We start from the raw sequence: 12,057 nt of genomic DNA, 5'->3' as shown, positions 1-12,057 counted from the left end.
ATTGAAAATAAAAATACATGATAAAATTTGTCAGATAGATAGATAGATAGCAGTACTTTGGGGAAAAGTTATATTATTAATAATTTATATCAGAAAGGTAAGAAATTTTAAATGAACTACATTAGCTTCCACACAAAAAAAGTATGCAAAGAGGAACAAATTCAACCCCATATAAAAGGGAAATGAAATTACGAAATTTAGAAAATAGCAATAACAAAATAGAAAACAGGAAACCAATGAAACCAGTGAAACAAAAAACTATGTTTTGGGAAAGATCTTTTTGGAAGAGTAGTAACTGTGTAGCCACACTGGTAAGAATAAAGAGACAGTAGACAACAACAATACCAGTATCTAGAATGAGAGAAGATCCCTCATTACTGATGCTATAGACAATGAAAAAATACTGAGGAAATATTATAAAAGTGTTAATACTAAACAGTCTGACAACCTAAATGAAATGGACAAATTCCTGAAAGACTGAACTATCGAAGCTTATTCAAAAAGAAATGGGGAGGAATTAAGATGCTGGAGTCATAGTAGGACCCTAGCCTTGCCTTCTGCCTCAAACACAGCCAGATAAATATCAAATAATTCTGAACACCCAAGAAAGCCATCTGAGGACTGACAGAACAGACTTCACAACTAGATGGAGAGAAGAGGCCAAACACATCATGGAAGGTAGGAGGTGTGGAGACGTGATTTGTGGGAGAAATGGATAGTGGGTGCTGCTAAGGGGAGGGAGCACTGGTCATGAAAAGAGGCAAGAGAAAGAGAAAGAAATAGGAAAACACAGGGGATCATACAAAGAAAACAATTCCCCAAAGCCATTGCCTGGGAAAAGGAGTGGGGCTGATAGTCCTGAGTTTTTAAATTCAGCAAGGCTCAATGGCTGGAATTTTAGAGGTCCTGGCATGACTTGTATGGAGGCTTGAAAGTGCTGCAGTGATCCTATGAAGAAGGAGAGCATATGGCCCGGGAACAGAAGGCAAAATCTGAGGACCCCCTTGGACACACAGAGAGACACAATTCCCCCTTCTTGGAGAGCAACTGGGAGAGGTGTCATTTCTTCTCCAGGAACAAAAGAAACAAAACAGATCAACATGGTAGGAGACAGAGTGGGGAGGGGGGTTGGGGGGACGGGAAGAGAAGCAAACCATAAAAAAGACTCTTAACTTTAGAGAACAAATTGAGTGTTGCTGGAGGGGAGGCGGGCAGGGGGATGGCCTAAATGGGTTATAAGCATTAAGGAGGGCACTTGTTGGGATGAGCATTGGGTGCTGTATGTAAGTGATGAACCACTGATTTCTACACCTGAAACTGACATTGCACTATATGTTAACTACCTGGAATTTGGATCCTGTGGTTTCTTTGGATTCTGTGTCTTCCTCTCTCTTTGCCCCTCCCCGCCTCTCAAAAACATATAATAAAACATTAAAACCATTTTTTTAAGTTGAAAGAAAATCTAAATATCAAAACAAGACAAACAAATGTAAGAAATGGAGAATCTGAACAGGCTTCTATCCATAAATAACCACATGCGAAGTAACCGCTTGATCTAAAGCCGACCCACTTCTATCCATAAATAAACTGAATTTGCAGTTGAAAATCTATCTATAGTCTCCAACCCAGATAGCTCCACTGGTAAATTATGCCAAACATTAAAAGAATAAATAATACCAATGTTATACAAAATCTCCTACATATTTTAGCACACTTCCAGACTCCTTCTAAGAAGATACTATTACCTTGATACAAGCCAGACAAATAAATAACACAAGAAAAATACACATCAATTTGTATCCCTCAAACTGAATCCAATGTTATATAAAAAAGAATAACAGGGCACCTGGGTAGCGCAGTTGCTTATGCATCCAACTCTTGGTTTCAGCTTAGGTCATGATCTCATGCTTCCTGAGTTTGAGCTCCCTGTGGAGCTCTGTGCTGGCAGTGAGGAGCCTCCTTGGGATTCCTTCTTTCTCTCTCTCTCTCTCTCTCTCTTCCTCTCTCTCTCCCTCTCTCTTTCTCCTCTCTCTCTCTCTCTCTTTCTCTCTCTCTCTCCCTCTGTCTCCCCCTCCCCTGCTCACGCTTTCTTTCTCTCTCAAAATAAATAAACTAAAATAAATAACATATCATGACCAAATGTGATTTATCCAGGGAACACAAGGTTCAATCAATAATTTACCATAGTAGACTGGGTATTTAAAAGATCAGCTCAACAGATTCAAGAAAACCATTTAACAAAATCACCATAATATTAACTTCTTCTAATTCCTAACTTGCCGTACTTTTCATTCTTTATCAGTTTCATTTTCTTTCTTTCTGTTCCCTTAGTCACTGAAATTATCTGTATGATCCACAAATTCCTTTTGGACATCCACTTTTTCTCTATATGTTTCTTAGATTGACTAATTCACTCTCTTTCCTTCAAATTGCCTTTTTAGATGTTCAACTCAAATTATAAGGATGCAGACTCATCTAGATCCTTGGTTTAGCTATAAGGACTTGCCATTTCTGGCCTAAACTATGGAAAATCCCCTTGTTCATCCACAAAGACCTCAAATTCAACAAATCTTCAACCCAACTGATTATCTCCCAACTACTGTACAAATCTGCCTCTCCTAAAATTGGTGGCACTATCATCTCAGTTGCCTAGTCACTTTAACAATTTAACAAGCTTCATAGCAAATTAGTCAGTGCACCTATTTGGCTCCCTATATATTGTAAGGGTAAATACAAATTTATGAAACAAAACATCAATTTTCCCTGGCACCACACATGAAAGGAAGTACCCCCCGCCCCCCACCCACACACACCCTTTTCTTAGATTATTTCCTTTAGAAAACGTGGAATTGTTAATCCTTTCTCTGTCTCTTTGGGATGTATGTAATTCTTTTTGAAAACTAAAAAAATTTGTCAGCTTTACACTCCAGGAATATTTTCCTTAAAGACTTTGTAGGCATCTATCTATTACAAACATAAACTCTAAGGAAGATAGCTTCCTATCTTCCTGGCTCCTTGGGAGTTTAACCTTGATGTCTAGTTCCAAGCTGCAACTTCCTGGTTATCCTAAAGAAATTGAAAGTTTTATTTGTATTTTGGATAAAGACAGTTAACATGTGTGACATGGACTATATCTGCCTGGTTATATAAAAGGGTGAGATTTCGTTCTATCTTTACAATCCCTTTAGCCCAACACAGTCAGGTCTAACACTTATTCAATAATAAAATTGTTTTGTTCCTTTCTACATTTGTGAAGAGGATTTTTAGTGGGTTGACAGAGATACTATTTTTAATTTTAATTTTAATTTTTTTTAATATTTTTATTTATTTTTGAGACAGAGCATGAGCAGGGGAGGGGCAGAGAGAGAGGGAGACACAGAATCTGAGGCAGGCTCCAGGCTCCGAGCTGTCAGCACAGAGCCTGATGCTGGGCTTGAACTCACAGACCCTGAGATCATGACCTGAGCTGAAGTCAGACGCTCAACAGACTGAGCCACCCAGGTGCCCCAACTATTTTTAATTATGTTTCCAAAATACCTCTCATATTTATATTTTTCCTCCTCGGGGTTTAGCTGTGAGGATGTTGACATTTCTGGCCTAAACTATGGAAAACACTTCTAACTGGATTTGCTGTCTCCAGTCCTCATCATTTCTATCTCACCATCTCCAGGACTATTATAAGTTACTTTTCTGAAACAAAATATCATTCATCCACACTTAAAGTTTTTGGATTATTTAATATTATTCTTAGGAGAACATTTACTGGCTCAATACAAGTCATTAACTCATCCAATTATGGTTCAAATCTCAGATGTGACATCCTTTCTGTAGCTACATTTAATATATGTGGAGAAAACAAACTAGCAACATTCCAGGAGAACATTGTATATTATGCTAACAATGAATTTCTTATGCATATCTGGTTTCCTGTTAGTCTTTGACCTGTTTGGATACATGGATGATATTCTTTGTATTTTGATAACACAGGCATACTGCTTGGCTTATACTATGTATTCAAATATTTATATTTATATATCCAAATATTCACAATTAGTAATTACATTATTAGTAATTATTATATTATCATCAATATAATAACATAATTATATCAATAATTGTTAATTAATAAATTTATTACATAAGCATTATTATTTATAAATATTCAAGTATTTTTTTAATGTTTTATTTATTTTGAGAGAGAGCACAAACAGGCAAGGGGCAGAGAGAGAGAGAAAGAGAGAATTCCAGGCAAGCTCCACACTCAGCACAGAGCTGGACGCAGGCCTCAAACTCACTAAGCGTGAGATCGTGACTTGAGTCAAAATCAAGAGTTGGGTGCTTAACTGACTGAGCCACGCAGGCGCCCCTTCGAGTATTTTATATACTTTTATCAATCCCCCCAAAACCACATGGTTAAGAAGTAAATATTTTAGTAAAATAAATAGACATGTCTATTTTAGAATTACATATTATATTAATTGCTACTGAAACAAATATTTAGAAAGAAGTATGGGAATTAAAGTTTTTAAAAAACCATCTTTATCTATTTTTGTGTTTATGTTTATAAACAGGAAAAGCATTCAGTATTTGAACTTGTCTACAGGTATTGATTTTAAGGTATAAAAGCACAAGTTTCATGAAAGGAAAATTTAAGAATGTCTTGTAAAAAAAGCTCTTATGAAAATGAAATTAGGTAATTCTACTTTATTTTTAAGAACTTTTACAGAGGCTGTGCCATTTTACATCCTCACCAATAATGTACAAGTGGTCTGATTTCTTCATATCCCCGCTAACACTTATTTCCTCATTTTTGAGTAGCCATCCTGAGGGATGTGAGAGTGTAGTTCTTTGTGGGTTTTATTTGCATTTCCCTGATGATTAGTGATTTGAGCATCTTTTCATGTGCTTATAGGCCATTTCTGTATCTTACCTGAAGAAATGTCTATTCAAGTCCTTTGGCCATTTCTTAATCAGGTGTTTGTTTTTGTTGTTGAATCTCAGGAGTTCTCTGTATAGTCTAGATATTAATCCCCTATCAGATATATGATTTCCAAATATTTTCTCCCATTTTGGGGGGTTGCTTTTTACTCTGTTGATATGCTGAGTAGATACCCAAATAATTGAGAGTGGGATCCAGAAGAGATATCTGTATGCCAATTTCATTGCAGCATTATTCACAGTAGCAAAAAGGTGGAAGCAACCCAAGTGTCCATGACAGATAAACAGATACACAAAATGTGGTATGTACATACAATGGAATATTATTCAGCTTTTAAAAGGAAAGAACTTCTATAATATGCTACAACAGGAGCATGATGAAGCCATTATGCTGAATAAAATATGCCAGTCACGAAAGAAAAATACTGTATGAGGCCACTTATGTGAGGTAGCTGGAGAGGTCAAACTCCTAGAGACAGAAATGAGAATTGTCATTGTCAGGGTTTAGGGGAGGGGGAAATAGGGACTTGTTTAATGGATATAGAGTTCCCGTTTTGCAAGATACAGAGTTCTGGTGATTGCTGGTGGTAACATTTGCACAACAATGTGAATATGCTTTGCAGCAATAAACTATATATACACTTTAAATATGGTTAAGATGGTAAATTTTTATGTTAGCTGTATTTTGCTACAATGGAAAATAAATTTTGAAGAAGAAACTGAAATTAGGCAAGTCACCAACCTGTATATTAAAACGTGAGATGGAAGTTCTTTCCAGATTAACTCTATTGCCTTTCAACGTGTGAACTCCATATTGATTGGGGGAAAAACAATTGCATTTAGACATTCACTTAGTTTCCTAAACATAGGTTTTTCTAAGGAACAAAGGTGTGCAAAACTGAATAAATGTATTTCGTTTTTTGGTCATTTCATAGCTGCAATTCTTTTGCCTCATGCTTAAGTTGTAAATCAATACTAAAATAATAAACACATATTTACATTTCTTTAGTGTTTTATTTGGACTTCTTAGTTTTCTAAGAAACAAACTTATCTATAAAAGAATTGATTTTTCATTGTTTTGTGTTTGTGTTCCTTTGCACGTATGTGTTTTGACCTGAGACTTAAAATAGAACTCCGCAGTAGCCACGGTTAAAACAGACAACTGTCTGCTACTAACCATATTGTGAATTTCCATTGTTTTTCTTCACTACAGTAATTCAGTCGTTGTGCCAGAAAACTATGACGTGGACTACTGGTAACAGCCAAGCACTTCACCAGCAGATGGTCCATTTCCAGAGGAGAAAACTTCACTTTATGACCCTTACGCAATCCCTAAATGCGTTTCAGATGTTCTCGTTCTGGAAAATAAAACCCAAGCCCACGTGGGCACCAGGCCAGCTTGCCTCTTGCCTCCAGCGCCCAGTGGGCAGGCTCCCCGGGCTGCGGCTGCGCGTGCGGGTCAGCAGAAGGGGCGGGGCGGGAATAAACCACGTGCCCCTCCCCGATCTCCCCGTCGCCCACGCTGCCCCCCAAGCCCACTGCCCCCCCCGCCCCCACCCCCGCCCTGCCAGCAGGGAGTTCAGGACCCCCGCACGCGAGCGGCCGCCATTCCGCAGCCAACCGCCATCACCGTGGCAAGGCCGGCAGGACGCGCAATGCTGCCTGTCCTGCTGATCCTCTCAGGCCTGGGCCGGCTGAGCTCCGCCGGCCATCGTGAGTGTAGGACCTGCTCCGTAGAGGGTCACCTGTCGCAGAGCCTGTGGGCGTGGCGGGCTCCAGAAGCTTGCTCCAGAACCCTGTGCCCGGCTGGGGGGAGCCCTGCGTCCTGTCAGAGCCCGCCTAGAGTCAGGATCCTGCGGGGCCTGCTGCTGGGAGGGCTCAGAACAGGACTGGGACAGTTGTCCTCACGTGCCTGACCCTGCACTTGGAGGAGGGGGCGAGCAGCTTCTGGGAGGTGGGGCCTCCAGAGCAGCTCTTCACCTATTGGGGCTGAGGTCAGCAAGTCCCAAAGTGTCTCTGGAAGGTGGTAGGGTCACGTCCCATTTCTAGGTAGCCTCTTCTGGAATGCACGAAGTCTGATTCCGTGGTGGGAACGTACCTGCGTGTGTGTGTGTGTGTGTGTGTGTGTGTGTGATGAGTTCGTGGAAGTTCAAAGAGTGATGTGGTGTGACAGGACCAGTGAAGAATAAGGATGCTGGCAGGCACTGGGGAATGCTTACAGGTGTTTTCCTTACTGCAGATACTGAAACATCACTTCTACAAATTACAGTGCCATGGAAGACTGGGGCAAACACTGATGATGGCAAAGTTTCTTAAATGTATGCAAATAAGAAATCATTCTTTGTATTTTCTGGGTATTTTATTTTTTGGGCTATATGAGATCAGTAGTCCAGATCAATTCATACATAATCATTTACAAAATTATTTGTATTCATATTTACTTTGTTAAAGGGCTCCTATAATTGAATGAGAGCAAGTGTTTTGATATTTAATTTTTAGTAAGTATTTCCCAAGTGATATATAAGCATAATTGTGGCTCACAAAAGGGCTGTACATTTTACTGGACCTTTTAGCTATAAAATAATATGTAATTTAAATATTCTTATACAAGTGGGATCATACAAATACATTTGATTATTGTGGTAGCTGTTTCATAAAGTCCCACTGCACTGAATTAGCTACCACTGAATCATTGCTTCTAGGGTAAATGTGTATATATTACATATATATGATCATAAATTTTAAAAACAACCCATCCTGAGAGATTCTATTTTCTCTAGATTTCAAAGAAGGAAAGGAGGTTCAGAAGTGAAAAATGACTCACATGGGGCTGCTTGATAGGTGCCAGAGTTGAGATTCAAACACGCTCCATTTGGCTCCACAACCTGAGCTTTTTGCGGTACAGTGCACTGCTCCCTACCTTTTTTATCCTCTGCTCCTCTCTGTATGAGAGCTGAAATAATAAGGCAGAGTGTCATCTGTTCAACTTCAGATGAAAATGTGAACCTTGGTGCGACTGATTTTTTTTTTTACCTTGAGCATGAATTCAAATGACCAAGAGAGATCTATAAATATTGATTTGGGGTTATAAACCCTAGCAAGTAGGCAAATTTACAAATATGGAATACTTGAGTAATGATTATTTTGTGACATGATTTTTAAATAAATATAAAATGAATAAGGTTTAAAAGGTAAACTACAAACCAGCTATTTTTTTTTTTTTTTGCAGATTATATGTTTAGGTTGAAAGCCTGAGATAGTTTACATGCAAATTTTTAGTATTAATTAGAAAGGTTAGCAAAAGGTATCTGGGTACTGAAACAGAGAAGTATGTAAAATACTGGTGAAAAAGTTGAAATGTGTTAAAGGGAGTGATGCTTCCAAATCTCCATCACTTAGTAGCTATGTATCAAAATAAAGCTAACATCTCTCTTTAGTTCCCTTATTATAAAATGAGCAAAGTAGAACCATGCCTACCCTATCAGTATATTGTGAGTCTTTAATGCTTAGCTTTAATGCAAAGAACTTATTTTTTATATATTTCTGTTATAACCAGTAAGGTGCAGGTGTATTACATTGTTGAAACGCAGAGTTTGGTCTTGAGTAATGATACATGGTGAAACCATTATATGATATCCAGAATGTAGAAGGAAAACTATACATTTTTATTCTTAAACAATAGGATAAAGGAAGGATACTAAAAATATGTTATTGGTTTGTTTCCTATAGAGTTAGTAGCAGATGTAGCTATGAAATGCATCATGGAGTTCGGTAAACGAAAGCAATCAATGCAGCACACCACAGTAACAGAATAAAGGAAAAGAACCACGTGATCATGTCAAAAAAGCATTTGACAAAATGCACACCAATTCATGACAAAAACAATATGTAGGTACAGAAGGAAACTACCTTAAAATAATAAAAGACATATGAAAACCTGTAGCTAACATCATTCTTAAAAGTAAGAGACTGAAATCCTCTAAAATCAGGAAGGAGGCAAAGATGCCCATTTTGCCACTTCTTTTCAATAAAGTACTGGAAGTTCTAGACAGAATAGGCAAGAAAAAGAAATGAGACATCCAAATTACAAAGAAAAATTATCTCTGTCCAAAGATAATACCATCTTATACATACAAATCTTAAAGATGCCCCCAAAATTGTTAGACCTAATAAATTTCAGCAAAAAAAAAATCTCAGCAAAATTTCAGCAGGATACAAAATCAACACCCAACACATCAGCTACATTTCTGTATACATAACAATGACAAATCCAAAAAGAAAACAGTTCTATTTACAATAGCATCAAAAATAATGAAATACTTATGTATAAACAACCAAAGAGGTCAAAGAAGATTAATTAAAACTATAAGACATTGCTTAAAGAAGTTAAGATTAGACATCCTTGTTCATGGATTGATTGACAAGATGCAAATACTACCCACAGAAGTCTACAGATTCAATGGAATTTCTATCAAAATCAAAGTGATATTTTTGGAGAAATAGGAAAACATATCCTAAAATTCATGTGGAATTTCAGTGGATCCCAAATAGCCAAAAAAATCTTGAAAAAAGATGAGAAAAGTTGGAGAACTCACACTTCCTGATTTCAAAACTATTTACAAATCCACAAAAATAAAAAATAGTATTGACAGACCTGTGGACGAATGGATGAAAATAGAGTATAGATATAAACTCTCACATATATGATCAAATTATTGAGAAAGTGGCAAGACCATTCAATGAGGAAAGGACAATCTTTTTTTCTTTAATATGAAATTTATTGTCAAATTGGTTTCCATACAACACCCAGTGCTCATTCCAACAGGTGCCCTCCTCAATACCCATCACCCACCCTCCCCTCCCTTCCACCCCCATCAACCCTCAGTTTATTCTCAGTTTTTAAGAGTCTCTTATGGTTTGCCTCCCTCCCTCTCTTTTTTTTCCCCTTCCCATCCTCCACGGTCTTCTGTTAAGTTTCTCAGGATCCACTTTAACAGTGAAAACATATGGTATCTGTCTTTCTCTGTATGACTTATTTCATTTAGCATAATCCTTTCTAGTTCCATCCATATTGCTACAAAAGGCCATATTTCATTCTTTCTCATTGCCAAGTAGTATTCCGTTGTGTATATAAACCACAATTTCTTTATCCATTCATCAGTTGATGGACATTTAGGCTCTTTCCATAATTGGGCTATTGTTTAGAGTGCTGCTATAAACATTGGGGTTCAAGCGCCCCTATGCATCAGCACTCCTGTATTCCTTGGGTAAATTCCTAACAGTGTTATTGCTGGGTCATAGGGTAGATCTATTTTTAATTTTTTGAGGAACCTCCACACTGTTTTCCAGAGTGGCTGCACCAGTTTGCATTCCCACCAACAGTGCAAGAGGGTTCCTGTTTCTTCCCATCCTCTCCAGCATCTATATTCTCCTGATTTGTTCATTTTAGCCACTCTGACTGGAGTGACGTGGTATCTCAGTGAGGTTTTGATTTGTATTTCCCTGATGAGGACTGACATTGAGCATCTTTTCATGTGTCTTTTAGCCATCTGGATGTCTTTAGAAAAGTGTCTATTTGGGGCACCTGGGTGGCTCAGTCTGTTAAGCATCGGACTTCAGCCCAGGTCATGATCTCATGGCTAGTGAGTTCAAGCCCCGCATCAGGCTTGTGCTAACAGCTTTGAGTCTAGAGCCTGCTTTGAATTCTGTGTCTCCATCTGTCTCTGCCCCTTCCCTGCTCATGCTCTGTCTCTCTCTCTCTCTCTAAGAAGTAAATAAACATTTAAAAAAATTTTTAAGTGTCTATTCATATCTTCCACTCATTTCCTCACTGGATTATTTGTTTTTTTAGGTGTGGAGTTCGGTGAGTTCTTTACAGATTTTGGATACTAGCCCTTTATTCGATATGTCATTTGCAAATATCTTTTCCCATTCCATCAGTTGCCTTTTAGTTTTGTTGATTGTTTCCTTTGCAGTGCAGAAGCTTTTTATCTTGATAAGGTCCCAATAGTTCATTTTTGCTTTTAATTCCCTTGCTTTTGGAGATGTGTTGAGTAAGAAATTGGTGAGGTTGAGGTCAAAGAGGTTTTTTTCTTGCTTTCTCCTCTAGGGTTTTGATGGTTTCCTGTCTCACTTTCAGGTCCTTCATCCATTTTGAGTTTATTTTTGTGAATGGTGTAAGAAAGTGGTCTAGTTTCATCCTTCTGCATGTTGCTGTCCAGTTCTCCCAGCACCATTTGGTAAAGAGACTGTCTTTTGTACCATTGGATATTCTTTCCTGCTTTGTCAAAGATTAGTTGGCCATACTTTTGTGAGTCCAACTCTGGAGTCTCTATTCTAATGCATTGGTCTATGTGTCTGTTTTTGTGCCAATACCATGCTGTCTTGATGATTACAGCTTTGTAGTAGAGGCTAAAGTCTGGGATTGTGATGCCTCCTGCTTTGGTCTTCTTCTTGGATATTACTTAAGCTATTCGGGATCTTTTGTGGTTCCATACAAATCTTAGGATTGCTTGTTCTAGCTTAGAGAAGAATGCTGGTGCAATTTTGATTGGGACTGCAGTGAATGTGTAGATTGCTTTGGGTAGTATTGACATTTTAACAATATTTATTCTTCCAACCCATGAGCATGAAATGTTTTTCCATTTCTTTGTATCTTCTTCAATTTCCTTCATAAGCTTTCTACAGTTTTCAGCATAAAGATCTAAACACCTTTGGTTGGGTTTATTACTAGGTATTTTATGATTCTTGGTGCAATTGTGAATGGGATCAGTTTCTTTATTTGTCTTTCTGTTGCTTCATTATTAGTGTATAAGAATGCAACTGATTTCTGTACATTGATTTTGTATCCTGCGACGTTGCTGAATTCATGTATCAGTTCTAGCAGACTTTTGGTGGAGTCTATCTGGTTTTCCAGGTATAATATCATGTCTTCTGCAAAAAGTGAATGGTTGACTTCATCTTTACCAATTTTAATGCTTTGATTTCCTTTTGTTGTCTGATTGCTGATGCTAGAACTTCCAGTACTATGTTAAACAACAGCAGTGAGAGTGGGCATCCCTGTCGTGTTCCTGATCTCAGGGGGAAAGCTCTCAGTTTTTCCCCATTGAGGATGATATT

General features: G+C 38.0%; 1 protein-coding gene across 1 annotated transcript in view; it reads left to right on the top strand.

Annotated features, from left to right (window-relative positions):
- LOC124521203 (disintegrin and metalloproteinase domain-containing protein 18-like) overlaps nucleotides 1-6,854 on the top strand; it is a 146,526-nt gene extending 139,672 nt beyond the window's left edge. The window contains exons 20-21 of the mRNA XM_047092313.1: nucleotides 4,572-4,617; nucleotides 6,201-6,854. Of these exons, the coding sequence (XP_046948269.1) occupies nucleotides 4,572-4,617; nucleotides 6,201-6,854 (700 nt within the window). The remainder of the gene's footprint in view (nucleotides 1-4,571; nucleotides 4,618-6,200) is intronic.
- Nucleotides 6,855-12,057: the final 5,203 nt, after the last annotated feature.

Source organism: Lynx rufus, unplaced genomic scaffold (genome assembly GCF_022079265.1).
Source record: "Lynx rufus isolate CCGP_SWC_20201006 ecotype Redwood Valley unplaced genomic scaffold, mLynRuf1.p SCAF_3, whole genome shotgun sequence".
Classification (NCBI taxonomy): Eukaryota; Metazoa; Chordata; class Mammalia; order Carnivora; family Felidae; genus Lynx; species Lynx rufus.
The sequence above is the reverse complement of the archived record's forward strand: the minus strand, read 5'-3'. Positions and strand labels throughout refer to the sequence as shown.